The sequence below is a fragment of the Ascaphus truei genome, chromosome 15 (genome assembly GCF_040206685.1).
Source record: "Ascaphus truei isolate aAscTru1 chromosome 15, aAscTru1.hap1, whole genome shotgun sequence".
Lineage (NCBI taxonomy): Eukaryota > Metazoa > Chordata > Amphibia > Anura > Ascaphidae > Ascaphus > Ascaphus truei.
The window spans coordinates 42206597-42227689 of NC_134497.1; the positions used below are offsets into that span (position 1 = coordinate 42206597).

A 21093-nucleotide genomic window follows, 5' to 3' on the forward strand; every position below is an offset into this window, starting at 1 on the left:
CAGGATTCCTACAATAAAGGCAAAAACCGGACACACGGCGGCGCCGTTTCTCCGAGACGGAAAACTTGTTGCCTCCTAACTGCATAGGTTCCGGAACATCGGCAGCGGGAACCTCCGAAAACGAAGAATGGACAAAGGAAGATGGCAAGAACGCTCAGCTCCTCTTTCCTGCAGGCGCTGGTCCACACGAATGCAGACGGCGATGAGCTCCTCCAGGTCGGCTGGACGCTCTTGCGCGGCGAGTTCATCCTTCAGTTGTTCCGAGAGTCCCTGCCAGAAGGCAGAAGAAAGAGTCTTGTTGTTCCATCCTGTCTCAGAGGTGATTGTCCGGAATTCCAATGAATACCTGGCCACGGAACAATTCCCCTGAGTTGAGTGAAAAAGGGAGGACTCTGCAGTAGTTTCGCGGCCCGGTGTGTCAAAGACACGTCTGAACTCTTTAGTGAATTGTCCAATGTCTTATGTGTGAGGTCCCTTCTCTGTTCCCAGATGGGGAGGGCCAGGCCAATGCATCGTCGGTGAGTAACTCAATTATATAGGCTACCCTGGACCTAGACGTAAGGAATCTGGAGGGTGTCATTTCAAAATGGATAAAGCATTGGTTGAGGAACCCACGACATTCTATGGGATCTCCGGAGTACCAGTTGGGAATGGGAAGTCGTGGTGCGGAAGACATGGGGTTAACCTGTTGCACCTCTGCTGAGAGGGTCTGAAGGTCCTTCAGTAGAGAGTTCATACGACGGTCAGACTGCTCTAGGTACTTCTCGAGTTTAAGGAACCTAGCGGCATGAGATGCCACCATCTCTCCCACCTCAGAGGGGTCTATGTTTGTGGGGCTGAGCATACTGTTACGCTGTGCTCACCACAAACTAGGCGAGACCCCGGTACTGAAATGGGAATAGGTAAACACCAGCCACAGATACAGGGGTCACGTCCGGAATGTAGAGTGTTCTTGGTACCTGGGTCCAGATCGTAGATGGAGGTATAGCCGGGCTCAGGGTAGGAGAGGGACGGATGGTCGAGAGAAGCAGAGATCAGTAGTCCAGAGAAGCGGTAGTCCAAAGGCAAGCCGGATCGGTACACAGGAACTCATAAGGCAAGACAGGAATCTAACAGACAGGAGAGGTAAGCACAGGGAACATGGATCTTTGCTCAGACAAAGTGCCAGTGGCACAGCTGAGCATATATAGGCAGAGGGAGCCAATCTCCAAAGGGGAAGGAGCGGAGGCGCAGCCTCCGCAGGAGCAGCGATAGGTTGGGAAGTAGCTATGGCAGGTGAGTGTGTTAAAAGCGTGACCAGGAACCCAATTCAATGCATATGTGTATCGTGCGGGTAGAGGGCGGCGCTCCAGCGGGGGAAGCCGCATGCGCGAGGAGGCGCATGGGACTCCAGGAGGTGGCAACGGGTGCCGGAGCAGAAGGTGTGAGGCTGCGAGTGCGTCGGCGTCTTGCGGAGCTCCGCGTGACTCCGGAGTCCTCACACTATGTAACTTTCCTCCGGTATTGTGGTGAGGTGAACAGGCGGCCCGCCGGGACTTCAAGATCCTCTGGTATATGAGATTGGTCTTGTAGAATGTTGTCCAGTACATCAAAGGTGTTGGTGGAGAGAATGTATTTAGGAGGATTGTCTCTAGATGGTCTTTGGATTTATCGTCAACGATGAACCGTACCTTCCAACAGATGTCTCCATTCTTTGAGAGCAAGCTTGATGGCCAGGAGTTCCCTACGTCATAATTCTGCTCGGCAGAAGGAACATTTTTGAAAAAAAGGCACATGGGTGAAGCCTTGCCTGAGGTGAACTTCTTTGTGATGAGATGGCTCCGGCCTGTCATCAGATGCATCTACAGTACCTCCAAGGTGCATGGTAGTTTGGGATCCAGATGTATGAGGATGGGAGCAGACATGAAGGCTCTTTTCATGTGATCGAAGGCTTGAATGTCGGCTGGCCGCCAAGAAGCAGGATCTGCTCCTTTCTTGGTCAAGGCAGTAATGGGAGCTACCATAGAGGAGAAATTCCGTATAAATCTGCGATAATAATTTGCGAAGCCTAAAAAATGTTGTACGGCCTTAAGTGTAGTAGGGCGCAAAGCCAATCCAGAACTGCCTTTACTTTAGCTGGTGATCCCAAAAATGCCGTAGAAGTTTGATGGAACTGGAATTTTTCCAGTTTGGTGAAAAGCTGATTTTCACGAAGGTGTAATAGTACCTGTTTGACGTGGCCGATATGTTCTTGGAGAGATTTGGAAAAAATCATTATGTCGTCCCAAGTAGATAATAAGGAACTGATTAAGAAGATCCCTGAAGATCTTGTTGACGAAGACTTGGAAGACGGCTGGGGCATTGCAGAGACCATAGGGCATGACCAGGTACTTATAATGGCTGTCTCGTGTGTTGAAGGCCATTTTCCATTCATCCCCCTGGCGAATCCTTACCAAATTGTAGGCACCATGCTAATCCAACTTGGTGAAGATGATAGCCCCTTGAAGGCGGTCGAAAAGTTCCGAGATCAAAGGCAAAGGGTAATGATTCTTAAGGGTGATCTTATTAAGACCTGTAGTCGATGCAGGGGCGATGAGATCCATCCTTTTTTACTAAAAAGAATCTTGCTCAGGCTGGGGAAGAGGACTTCCGAATTAACCCTTTTATTTTTTTTTTAGATTTTCTTGAATGTAGTCACTCATGGCTTTAGTCTCCGGGAGTGAGAGCGGATAAGACCTTCCCCTGGTAAGAACTGAAATGGGTAAAAGGTCAATAGGGCAATCGAAGGGGCGATGCGGTGGTAGAATCTCTGATCGAGTCTTGTCAAAAACATCACAGAATTCAATATATACCTCGGGCAGAGTGCTCCTCTCTGGGGTAAACGACCCACATATCTTTTGGACGGGAACTGCGTAGTCTTCTGCACAAAGGGTGCTCCAGTGGATAGGTTCTGTCTGGATGGATGGATCTATAGGGGGATGGTTGCCGACTCCATCCCCCTATAGATCTCTGAAATCAGACCTCTCTGATAAGTGAACAAATAGAAAAAACAAATAAGTGCGCACTAAAATATATACTTAATACAAAGTGTTAATTGTGATGTCAATTTAAATCAAAAAAACACACCCCACCATGTGGAAAAGGTAAATAAATATATACCAATGTAGATGAGCGTCTGCTGCTGTGTAAAGGGTAGCCCAAGACCCTAGAATCTAGTAACAAAAAAACAAACAAAGCGCACAACACTCATCGTGAAAAATGTAATAAACTATGTTTATATATAAGGTGTTTCAAGGTTATGCGTACATCAAGGTAGATTAATCAAGCATAGAGCCACAGAGTGGCAGTTACCAGCGTCTGCAACCAGGAACCACCAGAGCTTCACTCTCCTTTCCACCTGCAGGTAGGTGAAATGCCAGATAATTGATGACTCTGCCACAGTCTCAATGTCCTGTAAATAGCATCAATACGCTTAGTGGATCCTGGGGAGTGGTTGTACTTTGCTCGCAAGTAGTACACAGGTTCCTCTGCAGACCTCACTGTGTTTCCCTGAAGAAGTGGCCTGTTGAGCTACGAAACGCCGCGTAGGAGAGATACCATTCAACCTATATATTGTTATTCATATTCCAAGGTGTATTTTATTGTTGTCAAATGGTTTGCTGAACACCGAGTTGATTTCCTCTTCTGCGCATGTGCCGCGCTGTTGCCTGCCTCTGTGGTTGCCAAGAAACACAGTGAGGTCTGCAGAGGAACCTGTGTACTACTTGCGAGCAAAGGACAACCACTCCCCAGGATCCACTAAGCGTATTGATGCTATTTACAGGACATTGAGACTGTGGCAGAGTCATCAATTATCTGGCATTTCACCTACCTGCAGGTGGAAAGGAGAGTGAAGCTCTGGTGGTTCCTGGTTGCAGACGCTGGTAACTGCCTCTCTGGCTCTATGCTTGATTAATCTACCTTGATGTACGCAAAACCTTGAACACCTTATATATAAACATAGTTTATTACATTTTTCACGATGAGTGTTGTGCACTTTGTTTGTTTTTTTGTCTCTCTGATAAGTACCTTTGCGGCATAGAGACTCAAATCTGGTTTGTGAGGGGAATTTGGAATTTGGGGAGAGGGATAGTAGAAAGTGCCTAATTTGCAGGAACTTGAACAAATGGAGATCTTGGGATTGGTATTTGTCTCGAATTTCCTGGAAGGAGAGAATCTCCTCTTTCTTCATCAGATCGGCAACCAGCCTTATACCAGACCTTGGAATTGGTCAAATTGTCTTTTAGAACACCCAGGTGGGAAGTGTGGGTTTCCAAAGATAGGGGTCAGTTGGAATGGTGAAGCTAACAGGCCATACTTCCCTTTGCTTTTGAGCCAGATGTCCCATGTGCATCTCATTGCCCCTAGATCAATCCGTCGCGGTCCTCCCTCCCTTCCTCCCAAGGACCATAGATGAACCTGGAGAGGGGTGGGAGCCGCATGATGTTATTCAATTGCTAGCCAGCAGGTGGAGGCCGGGTCGTAATTCCAAACTAAAGCCTGCTTCAGCTGAGCCGCAAGATAGTATCTGACCACGTCAGGTACCCCCAGGCCTCCCCTCGTTTTTGGGGAGAACATCACTGATCTTGGGACCCTTGGTCTCCTATCATTCCAGATAAATTGGAACATAAGGGCCTGGATATTTTTCAGGGCTGCTAGTGGGACGATTACAGGGAGTGTTTGGAAAAAATAGAGTAGTCTCGGGAGGACATTCATTTTAATTGAAACTATTCTTCCGAACCAGGAAATTTGGAGCTTTTTCCATGTTTCCAGGTCTTTTTTTGATTTGGTCAAACAAAGGGGGATAATTGTATTGGTATAGGGAACCGTAGGTGCTTGAGATTCTAACTCTGAGGTATTTACTAATGTGAGTGGTACTCCACTTATATTAATAATTAGATTGTAGGAGTTTCCACGCCAGATCTCGGAGGGATACGTTGAGGGCTTCTGACTTATCCATATTAACTTTATAGTCAGAAACTGTGCCAAATTGGTGCAATAATCTGTGGAGATTGGGGGGGAGATATGGGGGTCCGCGAGGGTCAGAATCACATCATCGGCAAACAGAGAGATTTTGTGTTCTTTTTCGGCAATTCGAATCCCCTTAATACTTTTTTCTTCTCTTATTGTGGCTGCTAGCGGTTCGATTGTTAGATCGAATAGCAGTGGGGAGAGTGTCTGGGGAATAGCTGTCTGGTCCAGTTTCTGATTGTGATTGGGTCTGAATAGTCAACACGCGGTTTTCATAAAAACTGTGCTAAGGGGACCTGGGTGCTCGGAAGGAGGGGGGGGGGTAGGTGCTGAGAGCATGAGGGAGGTGGGGGGTAGTAGGGGGGATGTGAGGGGTGTGGGTAGCTGTTGTAAGTGGAGGCACTACGGATCCTACTGGTTTTGTGTATACTGTGAAAAGCTATCAGGGAGACATACGTTAATTACTAAGGGGGGGGGGGTTAGTGGGCATATACAACCTTACTCTCCTGGTCCCCAGGGAGGTAGTTCGTAAGAGGCAATTGGAAGTCCATGGGAGGGGAGGTAGAGACCTCTGCCGTCGTTTGTAGGGAGGGCAGTCCAGGGAGAAAAACCCAGGAGCGGGATGTCATCCTCATCTCACATGCCATGGAATCTTTCGGGGAGGGCAGCTGATGAAACAACATTCCAGATGTCTCCCACGACCGGAACTGTATAGCAACCAGACTCGTGGAGATGGAGGAGCTCGGCGTGCGTCCAGATCGGGCCAAAGAGGGGACGCCGGGCAGGAGCCGCCTCCTTCTGGGAGCGAGGTGGGTGCTTGGGGGAGGAAGTTAGAGAGGCAGTAGTTGAGTGGGCCCGGCAAAGGTTGGGTTGATGGGCTGCGGGGGGGGGAAGGAGAGGGGGAGCGCGTGGGGGGATAGAGTGGACGAGGGTAGCGAGGGGGGGAGGGACGGACCGGGGGGGAAGGGGGAGTGAGCGTGCCGGGGTGAGGTAGGGGGAGAGGGGGAGGGGACGGGGATTAGGGAGCGCTAGGGTTAGTGTTTTGGGGGGGACTGTTTTTCCCCCCCTGGAAGCAACCTTTCCTTAGGGTTCCAGGATCTGGGCCGGATGTTGGAGGCAGCCAAGCGATACCCTGCCACTGGGCGCGGTGGGGAGGGAAAAACAGGGTGCGGGATCCGCGGTACAACGGCTGGGGAGCAACGACTGGGCGCTGGCTGACATCTCGGGAAGGCGTACAGCGGGAACGGCTCCGCATCTTTCTTTGGGGCAGCAGAAGGTAACTGGGGGGGGGGACCCCCGATCGGGTTGAGAGCGTGTCAGGAGGCCCAAAGCTTAATCTGAGGCACTGGGAAGCCTCTGATTAGCTATTCGTTAGGAGGCCCGAGGAGTCTCTGCTTCTTCAGAGCAGCTGTGGTTTTGGAGGTCGTTCTGCGGTCTTGTGGCAGGCTTAGCCCCAACGCTTTGAGGAATGACAGGGAGTCTTCTGGCCTGGATATGGTGTGATGGCGGCCATTTCTCAGGACAATCAGTTTGAAGGGGAAGCCCCAGCGGTAGGTGATGTTACACTCATTAAGGATGTTAATGAGGGGCTTCATCTCCCTCCTCTTTACAATTGTGGCCCTCGACAGGTCACTGAAGATCTGGATTGTGTTATCTTCTATTTGGAGATCTCCCGCTCTCCTGCTCGTGGACATAATGCTTTCTTTGGCCGAATACATGTGGAATTTTATGATCACATCTCTGCGACGGTTGGGGTCGGTGGATCTGGGGCCTAGTGCTCGATGAGCCCTGTCCATCTGCAGATCATGCTCAGGTAAGTCTGGGACCAGGGACAGGAACAGTTTGCGGAGGTAGGTCTGGAAGACATAAGGGTAACCTCTTCTGGTATATTTCTTATACGTAGGTTTTGCCTACGGTCCCTGTTTTCTTGGTCCTCCAGTGCGTCCCTTAGCTCATCGACTACATGGCCCAGTCTGATCACCTCCTCCTCTGTGTTGTTTTGTGATCCAATTACGTCTCTGATCTTGTGCTCCAGCACATCTGTGCGCTTTGTGAGGCCGTTTATATCTGCCCTTAATCCCTCTAGGGCGGTGTTCACGTCCTCCTGAACTCCCCTTCTCATTTTGAGAAAGAGGGAGTCGAAATACTGTTTATTTAAGCCGAATTCCGGCAGTTCCAGGTTGTCTGGTTCAGGTGCTGGTTCCACGTTTGTAGCTTGCATGGCCTCCTCGGCGCCATCTTGTGAATCGCAGCTCGGCTCCAGCGGGCCAGTTGTGCGGGGGCAAAGTATTTGGTTTCTGCCTGATTCTTGTTCCCTCTTCCCCTTGAAGGCATCGTCTCTGTTTCTTGGGTACTTTGGGGGAGTTTTGGGAGATTTTGGTGGCGGTATATGTTCTATCTGGTGGTTTATCAGCGAGGGTTTTCGGGAGCTCCTCTTCTACCTGACCATGCTCCGCGAAGTCACCAGAAGTCTCCGAAGGGACATGTTTTAAAACTGTCTCTCCATCCGCCTCCCTTTCTCCCACCGCAGGCCGGGAATGCACAATGCACCACGCGGGAACACACACACCAACTCTGGGCTGGCTTTTTTAGATATTGTTTGGTAAAGTCTAATATGGCACCACCTTAAGAAAGGTCCCACTGGAGGGACCGAAACGTCGTTTTTTGTGTCTTCTATCAAATATAGAAAATTCATGATCTACTTACCTGCGTGCTGTCCCTTGATGTCGTGTTGCAACTGGTATCGTATGGTCTATTATTACTTTATGGGATAAGCACCAAATCTTATTTACTTGCAAATGGTGTGCCGGATATATATATATATATATATATATATAACACCTAGGCGGAAAGAGAAAAAAGGGAACATCATAGGGCAGTATATCTATGCAATTCAGATGAATAAATGGTAAGATATGCACTTACACTTAATATAGCAAGTGACAGCCTTTAATCCACTCAGGGATTCAGGAACTCTGCTTTCAAAACTTGTATGTTTCTGTCTGTGGTCTTTATTTCTTCAGGATCGTTGATTACACAGCGTCCCAACAGCAATCGCGGTGTATCTCTATTACAGATTGTACCTGACAGACAGGTCTCGTAAAGAGAATAGGTAGGGAATAAAAGGAAAACAGGGATAGTGTAAAACCTTTAATTAAAATGTAACTAAAAATAAAAAAGTAGGTATTCAACTCGCATTCCGTGAGTTAAATATAAGCAGTTGAGAGTAGTAGTGAGTCTCTCACACTCGGTTATCGGAGAACGCCTGTTACCAGCACAATTCAATCGGGCGGTTACTTCCGCATCATATGGCCCGGCTCTCGTGAGATTTTGTCTCTGATGTTCAAGATACACTGCTTTGGCTCCGTGGTGGGGAATCAATCTCTCGGCGTGTCTCTCACTGCTCCTAAAACGCCTGCCCTACGCGTTTCTCCAGTTCAGCTTCGTCAGGGGCTGCTGTCATTTACTAATCCCCACCTGGGGTTTATGTATATACCTCTCGTGACTGACTGGCTGATACAGAAATTGGCTAATTGACATGTTAAACCATTAATACATAGTATTTGATTTGTCAAACAAAAAATTAGTCTTAGAGAAAGTTATATATTAACACATGATGTTAATTTAATGTCAAGCTGTTATAATAAACTGGAACTACACTGCTAATTCCAGTAAGAACCCATACATTAATCAGAAACATGTTTCAATTAAGTATTATCATATGAAATCCTATATACTAAAATATATTTAGAAATATTAACCCCATAATGAATCATGTATTTAATTACCTACTTTATGGGAATATCCTTAAACGTTGATCCAAATAGGTCATTGTATTACACATATCATTTAAAAGAGGACAATGATGTCACAAATTGACGGATGGGGATCATATATTAACCTTTCATTAACTAAACGATAGTTTTGTAGTTCAATCATCATAAATCCTAATAAAATCATGTCTGAATATACAACCACGAATATTTGTTATTAAGTTGAAATTCGCATTAAATGGATGCTAATAAGCCCACATACAGAGTATAAAGGAGAAATTACTTGTTTTTTTAACATTATATTATATATTACGTCATATACCCAGTAAATCTGTTGTTAATCCCAATATGTTAACACATTCGTTGGAATCCATCATTTTATTACCAATATATAATTCAATGTAATGGAATGAAGTATATAATTTAAATTTTTATCATTGTGTACCCTACCTATATTATTAGATCTCAATTTTAGTCTAATTTATTTATAATATAATTTTGATTTAAATTATATACACGATAATGAATATAATACCATAACATTTAAACACTTAATATTATCCAGAAATATAAATCTAATGTGACTTCTAAAACTTAATCTAAACATTTAGTGTATATTAAATATCATACTTCATCTATAATTCGACCTATATAATTACATATTGGTTCTCTATTATCCATTTGAATTTATCACAAAGGGGACACATATACATTCATATATAACAATGAGTTCATAATATTAACCCGCAGCCATAACATATTGATCTTAAACATAATGAAAGGGAAATATATTATACATGGTTAGTGTTAAACCTGGAGGGGTTAGCTTTGTAATTTAATAACACAATATTTGTTCATATTACAATACAAAAAGAACAGAAAATGCATGGAAGAAATGTAAAGAAAGACATAATATACATAGCAACCACACAGACTAAATGTATTAGTTTATCACTTTTCTAATATTGAATTGACCACATAGAGGACTTTAGGAGCTTAAACACATATCAGATATAGTACAAGATGAAATTTAAGAAATGTGGTTATATTAAGGAATGGTTTTTTGAAAGATGGTTATCTAAACTTTCAAACTGTAAATGCAGAGGATGATAAAGCACATATCGTTTATATACCGTATACATAGTACAGAGAACTGAAATTGAGATTTGAATAGAGAGAGGCAATTTTAATCTTTGAGAAATGATCCCAGGTCAATATCAATGTTCATACCTTGTGATATTAAAGTTTTCAAGGTATATATCCAAAAGGTTTCTTGCCTGGATATCTTAATAACCTGGTTACCACCTCTCCAATTTGGATGAATTTTATCAATTCCAAAGAATTTCAGACCATTTGGATTTTGATCATGGTGTTCTTTAAAGTGTTTTGACACACTGTTGCATAAAGCCTCTCTCTATATTTTTAATATGTTCTGCTACTCTCAATTTCAGTTTGTGTGTCGTTCTCCCTATGTACTGTTTATTGCATGGTCATTGCAACATATATAATCTATCTATCTATCTATCTATCTATCTATCTATCTATCTATCTATCTATCTATCTATCTATCGTCAGGTATGGAGATTAGCACTCACGTTTTGATGCAGGAGGCAGATGCTTGTCCTATAGGTAGTATGTAGACATATGATGACCAGGGGATCCTGATAGCCAAAAGAAGACAGCACACTGCAATGTTGATATCAAAAAAGTGTATTACGTGACACAGGGCCGCCAACGTTTCGGTCCTCCCAACGGGACTATGAGGAAGGTCTGCCCTGAGGAAGGTCCCGTTGGGAGGACCGAAACGTTGGCGGCCCTGTGTCACGTAATACACTTTTTTGATATCAACATTGCAGTGTGCTGTCTTCTTTTGGCTATCAGGATCCCCTGGTCACCATATGTCTATATATATATATATATATATATATATATATATATATATATATATATATATATATATATATATATATATATATATATATCAAGCGCAATCCTATATAGCAGTAAAAAACTGGATAATTTATTTTAAAGCAAGAAAAGCTTAGTTACTGGACATACAGATAAAAACAAACACAATATATGTTATACCAAAACACAAAAAGGGGAGGTAATCAATTGAGGAGAGATAAAAATGGTGTGTAAACCAAATTTTTTTTCAATAGATCTATTGTGGAGGAGGGACAGATGCTGCAGATGATAAGTCACTTGAATTTGTTGTCAATATATATATAGCAACAAATGAGGAGTATTAGAATTAGTTTTTGTTTTGTTTCATGCTGTGCTGTATAGATCAGCTTGATAATCCACATCCAGTATAAATCCTTCAGTCAATGGAAATTCCGTCTGCTAGCCGCGTGTGCAGCATGAATAACAGGGCTCCACACAGGCAGAAGGCACCTCCTCTCTCCATCGCGCGCTGACGTCACCACCTCGTCCCAACTAGTTTAGTCACTACCACGTGACTTCTTCAGGGGTTCATATTTTATTTTATTATGACCTCCGCTTGTCATTCTGGACTGCTGTTCACCTAACGTGAGACTGTACTAGCCTTACCCCAAGGCGAGGGGCTGAATTACCAGCGATTGGATTGGATAACATCCAGGACTTACACCGAGGCTGTTGGAGTGAGAAGGAGAGAGCCACGAGACCATCACGGGCGTCCGTTGGTGTTTGGGTAACAATAACCCTGAAATGCTTGTTTATTTTATTTAAATGTACGCACAATACTTACCTTCTTACTTTGGTTACTAAAGATATCATTTAATGCACTATGAGCGTTGTGCGCTGTGTTTTTTGTATTTTTGTGTGCTTATAGGGGGGACCAGAGCCATCCCTGGTGTCACAGCTGCAGACGCTCCATATACTTCAATATATACACAAGGTCACCCATTCCATTATATTACACTTATCACGTCACTTATATACTGTAGTCGCGCACCTTTACTTTGTTCACCTTTTTCATAACACTATGGTGCCTACGCTTCTCTTTGTTTTTTTTTTTGTAGGTACTTTGTGGGTGGCTATACCACATCAAAGGAGCTGCATGAACCATTAGTACCTGGGGTCTGGATACCATCCCAATTTTTTCTATCCTCAGTGGACCTGATGGACTACACGTGTGTGAACTTTGAGTGACTTTTTATGATTTATGAACACCACTTATAATTAGTTATAACACTAACGGTTATTAATAGCACTAGTGTAAATTACTATTATTATAATTAAGTATTCACCTAATTTTTATAGATTCAAGCACGTTAATATTCACAATTAATTATTAAGCGCTACTGTTTGTTTGTGTGTTATATATATATATATATATATATATATATATATAAAGAAAAAAAAACAGCTAGGGGGCACTGCAGAAAAAGCCACAGCTGCTTTCCGAGTTCTACCTTCGGTGTGGTGGCCTGCTGCTTTTACCAAGGGCACCCCGCCCGCTACGCCCTGCGACTCACAGCTGATGTACTGGTAGCTTGCTGGGTTGAAGTGCTGCCACCCCCCTGCGACAGCACACAGATGATTTCAGCAGTGCACCACGTGCATCCCCCCCACACACACACACACACGCGCGCGCGCGTGACCCTGCTTGCCATAATGAAGTGCCAGCCCCCTCCCCACATACGGAGAGTTGTTTTCAGCAGTGCTTGCTGCCTCTCCTATTACCCCCACCCCCCACCACGACTGTCAGCTGTCCAGCGGTTCAGCTGCCTCTCCCATTGGACCCCCTCCCGCGCAACTATCCGCTGTCTGGCAGTAGAAGTTCCTTTCTACCGCCGGCTGCATACCCCCCCCCCCCTCCCTCCCTTTCTCTCCCTCGGCGCGGTCCGTGATCAGCTGGTCTGTGCGGCTGTTGATGTGCCGTCGGTCGCCTCTCCCATCCCTCCTTCACCCCCCCGTGTGCAAGAGACTTGCCTCTTCTACCACCGGCTGCATTGACCATTTCCCCGCCCCCCCCCCTCTCTCCCTCGGTGTGACCCGCGATCAGCTGGGTGGTGCGGCGGTAGAAGTGCAGGCTGCCTCTCCCATTTCTCCTCCTCTCTCCTCCTGCGCGCAAGAGGCAGCTGTCAGTGCTTTTACCCCTCCCCCTGGCAGGAACGTGTGAATGCAGCCGGAGGTGAAGAGGGGAAGATGAGCTGAGGAGCACCTGTCACTCAATGTACGGTAAGTACAGTATCCCCAGCGCAGCTCCCATAATGCTGAGCAGGATCCTGTTTGTAGTGCTGAGGAGAAAAGTTGTACTGTAGTATAGTGTAGTGTACTATTGTGCAGTGTTACGCAGTGTACTGTTGCGCTGTGTACTGTTATTCAGTGTGCAGTTACGCAGTGTACTGTTGTGCAGTGTTATGTAGTGTACTGTTGCGCAATGTGCAATATTACGTAGTGCACTTATGTGCAGTGTGCAGTGTTACGCAGTGTACTGTTGTACAGTGTGCAGTGTTACGTAGTGTACTGTTGCGCAGTGTACAGTGTGCAGTGTTACACAGTGTACTATTGCGCAGTGTGCAGTGTTACGCAGTGTGCAGTTTTATGCAGGGTACTATTGCGCTGTGCAGTGTTACGCTGTGTGCAGTGTTACGCTGTGTGCAGTGTTACGCTGTGTGCAGTGTTACGCAGTGTGCTGTGTTACGCTGTGTGCAGTGTTACGCAGTGTGCAGTTTTATGCAGGGTACTATTGCGCTGTGTAGTGTTACGCAGTTGTGCAGTGTTACGCAGTTGTGCAGTGTTACGCTGTGTGCAGTGTTACGCAGTGTGCAGTTTTATGCAGGGTACTATTGCGCTGTGTGTAGTGTTACGCAGTTGTGCAGTGTTACGCAGTTGTGCAGTGTTACGCAGTTGTGCAGTGTTACGCTGTGTGCAGTGTTACGCAGTGTGCAGTTTTATGCAGGGTACTATTGTGCTGTGTGTAGTGATACGCAGTTGTGCAGTGTTACGCTGTGTGCAGTGTTACGCTGTGTGCAGTGTTACGCAGTGTGCAGTGTTGTGCAGTGTTTCGCAGTGTGCAGTTTTATGCAGGGTACAATTGCGCTGTGTGTAGTGTTACGCAGTTGTGTAGTGTTACGCAGTTGTGTAGTGTTACGCAGTTGTGCAGTGTTACGCAGTTGTGCAGTGTTACGCTGTGTGCAGTGTTACGCAGTGTGCAGTTTTATGCAGGGTACTATTGCGCTGTGTGCAGTGTTACGCAGTTGTGCAGTGTTACGCAGTGTGCAGTTTTATGCAGGGTACTATTGCGCTGTGTGTAGTGTTACGCAGTTGTGTAGTGTTACGCAGTTGTGCAGTGTTACGCAGTTGTGCAGTGTTACGCTGTGTGCAGTGTTACGCAGTGTGCAGTTTTATGCAGGGTACTATTGCGCTGTGTGCAGTGTTACGCAGTTGTGTAGTGTTACGCAGATGTGCAGTGTTACGCAGTTGTGCAGTGTTACGCTGTGTGCAGTGTTACGCAGTGTGCAGTTTTATGCAGGGTACTATTGCGCTGTGTGCAGTGTTACGCTGTGTGCACTGTTGCGCTGTGTGCAGTGTTACGCAGTGTGCACTGTTGCGCTGTGTGCAGTGTTACGGAGTGTACTGTTGCGCAGTAAAATTACGAGGGCATCTGCATCAAAATTTGCAGAATGGGTGTCCGCTGCTTGGAAGAAAATACCAGAAACAATAGTAAAGCACTCATTTAAGAAATGCTGCATCACAAATTCATTTGATGGTTCAGAGGATGATCTTTTGTGGGAAAACGCTGACCTCAATAACTCCCAAAGTGATACAGAAGAATCTTTAGACTCTAACTCTGAATGTGATACTGAAGAAGAAAGTGATATGTAATTGTATGGATAAATGTATGCTATTATTGTCTGCTAATAAAAATATTTTTTCTACACATTTAATTTAGTGGGTTTTTTCCCCAAATTTTTTTTATTAAATAAAAGGTGCGTCTTAGAATCGAGGAAATAGGGTATATATTATATATAAACGACAGTATACCATAGTGTTTAATAAAATGCAATGTTTGTATGGGAGAGAATCAGTAACTCAAGAACATACTCCTTGTTCCTGTAAGGAATCGGGGAACACGTCCCCTGTGGCATGTTCCCTCCTTACCTGCTACATCCCTGCTGGTTGCTGTAAACAGTGCAGGGATGCGCGCATGCAGATCTTCAAGCCATGCCACAGAGCTTAGCTCCACCCCCGGACACGCCTCCCTCGCGGCACACACGTGATGTCGTGCACAGCTCCGCGGCAAGTGTTGCCACTAAAGCCACTTGTCTCCTGCAGCCTATCCGAGCCTTCGGAGGCCGCGCCTCCGCTCCTCCTCCTGTTCCATTGGTTCTCACTTTCTTTAAGTACCCTGCTCTCACTCTTGCATTGCTGAGCATAACCTGTTGTAGCCTTGTGTTCTTGCGTTTGCTGTGCCTTGCCTTGTGCCTTGTTGCTTTCTCTCCAGTTGCTTCTACTTCTACCGAGCCGGCTTGACTATTTGACCCCCTCTGGATAACGACCCGGGCTTGCCTCTGACTACCCTGATCACAGCTTTTAGATACTCTACCACTCTCCCGGCTCCAGCCCCAGACCATGGCTCAATGGATACAGACGATTCTACTGGCTCTGCCCCAAGACCTCGGCAAGTATCGGGACGAACCCAGTCTCTCCAACCCAGACCCTGCTACGCCGACAATCCACACTCCAGGCGTGCCTCCGCTGCTGTGGGTGCCCAGTTTCATACTATCCCACCTCAGTACAGGGGTCTCGCCTTGTTCGTGGTGAGCGCAAGCGTTACAGTTCCCTAAAAAATAAACCCTTCAAACAATTGTATTAAAAATTAACACAGTTCTGGAATTCACTGGATGATATTGGTATAGCTTAATTAAGTCTGAATAACATCTGTGATGTCAAATACAATAATTGGGCATTTGGTTCCTGATTTAACAATGGAGATTTAGCAGAAAGTTGGGTCATCCTATAACTGTTAGAGACCTGGTACATGGTGCGGTAACGGGAACACCCGGTGACTGATATGTGAGCTTCTAATGAGACACGTATTCTATTCATTGTACAAACAGTTTTAATTATACCTTCACAACTGAAACTATCTACTTACTATCTATCAAAGGATTTGAAAAGATTTCTGCCACTTTAATTGTTTTTTTGCAGCTAGTGAGATTGCCTTTTAAATCGTTAAATATTATGATCCACTTTAAATGTATGATCCACTATATCTACTCTCCGGCCCTAATGCTGCACATGTTGTGCTAAACCCTTCATTTTTACAATGTACATCTACAGTTTACTTTCATTCTGAACTTTTGGGATATGCCAACTTACCTCTCCTGCATGGCCTTTTGTAAGACAGTTTGTGTAATAGTGACTTTTTTTGTCTCTTCTAGTACAAAGACAAGCACCAATAATCCCCCCATCCCAGCACTGCGAGGTTGCTTTTAGCAGTCAGGATTACCTCCTCAAACATCTGAAGCTCAAACACCCAAATGAGAATATGGAAAAGATGAGGACAGAACAATCTTGCAACATTCCAATAAATATGACAGAAAATGCATCTTTCAACCAGTCAAGGCAATTAATAAACAATGTAACTGCATCTCATTCCAAAAAATATATATTAGCAGCTGCCACAGGAAAAGATCTTGGAGAAAGTGGGAAGAGTCTGACTTGGTTATCAGATCAGAACCTAAAGAAGAGGACACAGACCAGGGAGAGACCGCATGTATGTGGGGAATGTGAGAAGGGATTTAGTCAGTTATCCAACCTGATCAGACACAAGAAGACACACACAGGGGAGAGACTGCATGTTTGTGGGGAATGTGGGAAGGGATTTAATGACTCATCCAGTCTGGACATACACATGAGGACACACACAGGGGAGAGACCGCATGTATGTGGGGAATGTGGGAAGGGATTTAGTCAGTTACCCCACCTGATCAGACACAAGAGGACACACACAGGGGAGAGACCGCATGTATGTGAGGAATGTGGGAAGGGATTTAGTAGGTTATCCAACCTGAACATACACAAGAGGAAACACACAGGGGAGAGACCACCACATGTATGTGGGGAATGTGGGAAGGGATTTGGTAGGTTATCCCACCTGAACATACACAAGAGGACACACACAGGAGAGAGACCGCATGTATGTGGGGAATGTGAGAAGGGATTTCGTCAGTTATCCAACCTGAACACACACATGAGGACACACACTGGGGAGAGACCACATGTATGTGGGGAATGTGGGAAGGGATTTAGTGACGCATCCGGCCTGAACATACACATGAGGTCACACACAGGGGAGAGACCGCATGTATGTGGGGAATGCGGGAAGGGATTTAGTGTGTTATCCTGCCTGGACACACACAAGAGGATACACACAGGGGAGAGACCGCATGTATGTGGGGAATGTGGGAAGGGATTTAGTAACTTATCCCACCTGCACACACACATGAGGACACACACTGGGGAGAGACCGCATGTATGTGGGGAATGCGGGAAGGGATTTAGTCTGTTATCCAGCCTGGACACACACAAGAGGACACACACAGGGGAGAGACCGTATGTATGTGGGGAATGTGGGAAGGGATTTCGTGTGTCATCCAGCCTGAACAAACACCTGAGGACACACACAGGAGAGAGACCGCATGTATGTGGGGAATGTGGGAAGGGATTTAGTGTGTTATCCAGCCTGAACACACACATGAGGACACACACAGGGGAGAGACCGTATGTATGTGGGGAATGTGGGAAGGGATTTAGTGTGTTATCCAGCCTGAACACACACAAGAGGACACACACAGGGGAGAGACCTATCTCTAAAGCCAGGCATGTTTAGGGATAACCAGCGACTAAGACGCTCACATATAAGTGCAAATGTGTATATGTGTTAAGATACATCAGAATGATAAGTGACTTTAGATTATGGTGCCTACAATGAGCATTTTAAAAGGCTAAAAAAGTTATAACTTTTTAAATACAAGTTATTTGTATCATTCTATATTGTAGTTTTTTTTAAAGAAAAATCTTGTTCTTAATAATGTTTTATATTTCCAAGCTGATGGTTCTAATAAAATGTGTATTCCCCATTATGCTGAAGCTGTCTGTAGCCTCACTTAGCTGTGAATCGGAATAGTGTCGCGGCGACCAATTGGCCGCTGGCATTAGGCCACAGACGGCCCCCCGCCCACCAGCCACTTCTAATGTAAGTTTTATTACTGTTTTCGATAGGGGGTTAATTTAAGGGGTCTCAGGATAGGGGGTTTTAGGGTAAGGGTTTAAGGTTGGGGGTTTTAGGGTATGGGTGGGTTTAGGATATAGGGGTTTTAGGGTTAAGAGGGGGCTTAGGATTTAGGGGTTTTAGGGTAGGGGGTTTAGGCACTTACCTTAGCGGTGAAGTAGCCAGTGGTGGAGTGAGTCACAGCGACCAAATGTCCTAGAGTGTCCTGTGAGTACTGAGGTGGAGGACAGAGACACAGACTAACGTCCCCAGTGAGGGACATCAATGCAGCTGCCTTTACATACTGTATGCCATGTTCCTTTAATATGTCTAGAGAGCAGCAAGGGCTGACCATCTATTTCAAAGGTTACACGTTGAAATGAAAGTGCACCTGAGGGGGTTAAGTGTCCCTTTATTAACAACATGTATATAGCAGGTATGTCATCTGTGCCTGTCCTTCCCTGCTCTGTCTGTAAGTCCGGATAGCTGCAGGCATGACAGAGTAAATCTGGGGGCAATTGACCTCCCGCCCCCTTGTGCTTCTCCTGGGAGTAACTAGGGGAGGGTGGTGATTCATTGCAGGAGAGATTCTATCGTGATAAATCTGATGTCATGAGCCTGCCCCTTCTGGAAGTGCTTTTAGGATAATGCAACAAAACATACTGTGTCTGTTGGAGCCCTGCTTTCAAGCTAGCAGACATGCTCCAGAGCTGTAAGCTCCTCCCCATTGTGAGGGCAGTCGTGCACAGCTCAGGCTAAGCCTGACTAACATCATGGACCTGCACCCCAGATACAATTGGGTGCGTACCACCAAGAAGCTGTGATCTGCTGCTGTACTGTGTCGCTGTGTGATGAGCTGCAGGGGATGCAATAAAGAATATCCATTTGACATATACCGGCTTGGATATCTTCAGTGTGGAAGAAAGGAGGTATGTGTGTTTTTCATACGGCGGCCCCTGATTCTATTCAGGACCCATGGGACTGGAGGTGCTGATACCAACTGTATAATGAACCCAGAGATCTGTCTGAGCCTGTCCTGTTCCTGTCTCATTACCAACTAACTCCTGTGAACCTAACAGGTATAGCACCATACCCCTAGTAACAGTGTAGCTCCCCAGAATGGTCCCTATATGAGATTGGGGGGGTTGTACATGGGTTAAATTTGGAGGCACTGCTGAGATAAGATCAGACAGGACAGGCTTTCAGAAGCTAGTGCAGTCATGCTGCAATTTATGTCAAAGGGGCCAGATCCTCTGAGTGGATGTTTCCAGGGACCCTTGGGCACCCATACTTCTCTTCAAACTAAGAGGGCCAGGGGTAAACCCAATTGTGGCAGGGAGCCACTGGGTACCAAGAACATAGACTGTGCGGGGAATGGGGGAATCCTCCCTGGTCCACCCAGGGGAGAGATACGAAATCCCAATCTTTTCCTTCTCTTATGGATGGTGTTGAGACATACTCTGGTGGTATGCAGCATCAGGGAGTGTGTTACCCTTCACTCAGTATGTTTCTATGGGGTACTTGCTAGTCGGTAGCCCCCTGATCCTCTTAGAGGGTCAATAGGGCCAGGGGTAAACCTAATTGTGGTAGGAGCCCATGGGCACCTAGCACACAGACTGTGCGGGAGGGAGAAACCTCATAAGGCCACAAACGAGGCTGCATGTGAATAGAAGTGGCTCTAAGAACCTTCCTTTATGGATGATGTTGGGGCACACTCTGGTGGTATTCAGCATCGGAGTGTGTTACCCTTCACTCAGTATGTTCTATAGGGCCAGGGGTAAGCCTAATTGTGGAGGGAGCCCCTGGGTACCTAGCACTCCAACTGTGCAGGAAGGGAGAGACCTCATAAGGCCACAAACGGGTACGCATGCTAATAGAAGAGGCTCTAAGAACCTTCCTTTATGGACGGTGTTGGGGCGCACCCTGATGGCCTCCAGCCTCAGGGAGTGAATACCCTTCACCCAGTAAGTTCTATATTGGGAACTCCCGTTGGGAAATTGTCCTGGGAGGGTATACCCCAATTGGCAACTTCCTTAAGGGAGCCTTTTGCCATATATGCTGTGGATCTGTGCTCCTGGCAGCATCCTGGTCATTTAAAAGGACAAAATTAGTTGATACATTAAAATAGCACGACGCACTGTGCTGTGGGGGAGTCGTCCCGGGCTGAGACCCCCAGGCAACGTGACCCCCCACGCTGTTACTGCTATGTCCTATATTAAGGTCTCCCAGAAAGGATGTGTGATTCCTGGGAGCCTGTACCCCAATTTGCACTACTAAAAGGGGCAGGCCCTGTACTAGAATCAGGGATACTGTGCACCTTATGTGCGAGCTAAAATGGCTGCCACAGCGTGGTGGTGTGCCCTAAGCTATCCAAAATGGCGCCCCTGCCAGAACAGGAGACCGCATGGTTTGCAAGTACCAAATGCAAACTTTTGCAAACTTTCGGCGCCAAAGCTTGGCACCGCCCAAAGTAACTGGCTTATCCAGGAGCTATGTCACTGCTAAATCGGTAAACCCCCTGCCTCTAATTCCACACAGGGGAGGGGCCAATATTGATTCCAGCAGCCACTCAGAGACTTTGCTCTGCTGGGAGGAGTCAGCAGTGCTGTTACACTTGTTTCATTCTGATCAAGCTGAACAAAAGTGAGGAACACCAGCCAACCTCTTCAGAGGTGATCCCTGCAAAAGCTGCTGGCGCCACATACTGTTGCAGATACTACCACGGACCCTGCTGTGGGCCCGTGGGCCCTAGCCCTAACGATTCCTGAACTTGGATCCAATGCTCACAATGTTCCTGAGGGTGTCCGGTGCGAGTCCCCAGGTGACCGCGGAGCATGGGCGCTCCATAGTCTTGGTCACCAAGGCGACTGTCTCGCCCTGGCATCGCGTCCTGGCGGAGGTGTCTACCCGTTGCTGTGCTTGTTGCTTTGGCTGCGTTCCTGTCGCTGCCGTCGTTATCGCCGCAAATGATGAGCCCAGCTGCACCTACCCTGTGGAGAAGATGTCTCTGTGAGGAATCGGGGAACGTGTCCCTTGCGGCGCGTTCCCTCTTCGCTTACCTATAGTACTGCAGCTGCCGAAGATCCGGCCCCCGCTGATGCGCGCATCCCTGCTCCTGTTACA

General features: G+C 46.3%; 1 protein-coding gene across 2 annotated transcripts in view; it reads left to right on the top strand.

Moving 5' to 3' along the window:
- Window positions 1-17833, top strand: part of LOC142466870 (uncharacterized) — a 40464-nt gene extending 22631 nt beyond the window's left edge. For both annotated transcript variants that reach the window (XM_075572417.1, XM_075572416.1), the window contains one exon: window positions 16139-17833. In XM_075572417.1, coding sequence (XP_075428532.1) covers window positions 16246-17589 — 1344 coding nt within the window. In that variant the 5' untranslated portion in view covers window positions 16139-16245 and the 3' untranslated portion in view covers window positions 17590-17833. The remainder of the gene's footprint in view (window positions 1-16138) is intronic.
- The last annotated feature ends 3260 nt before the right edge of the window (window positions 17834-21093 follow it).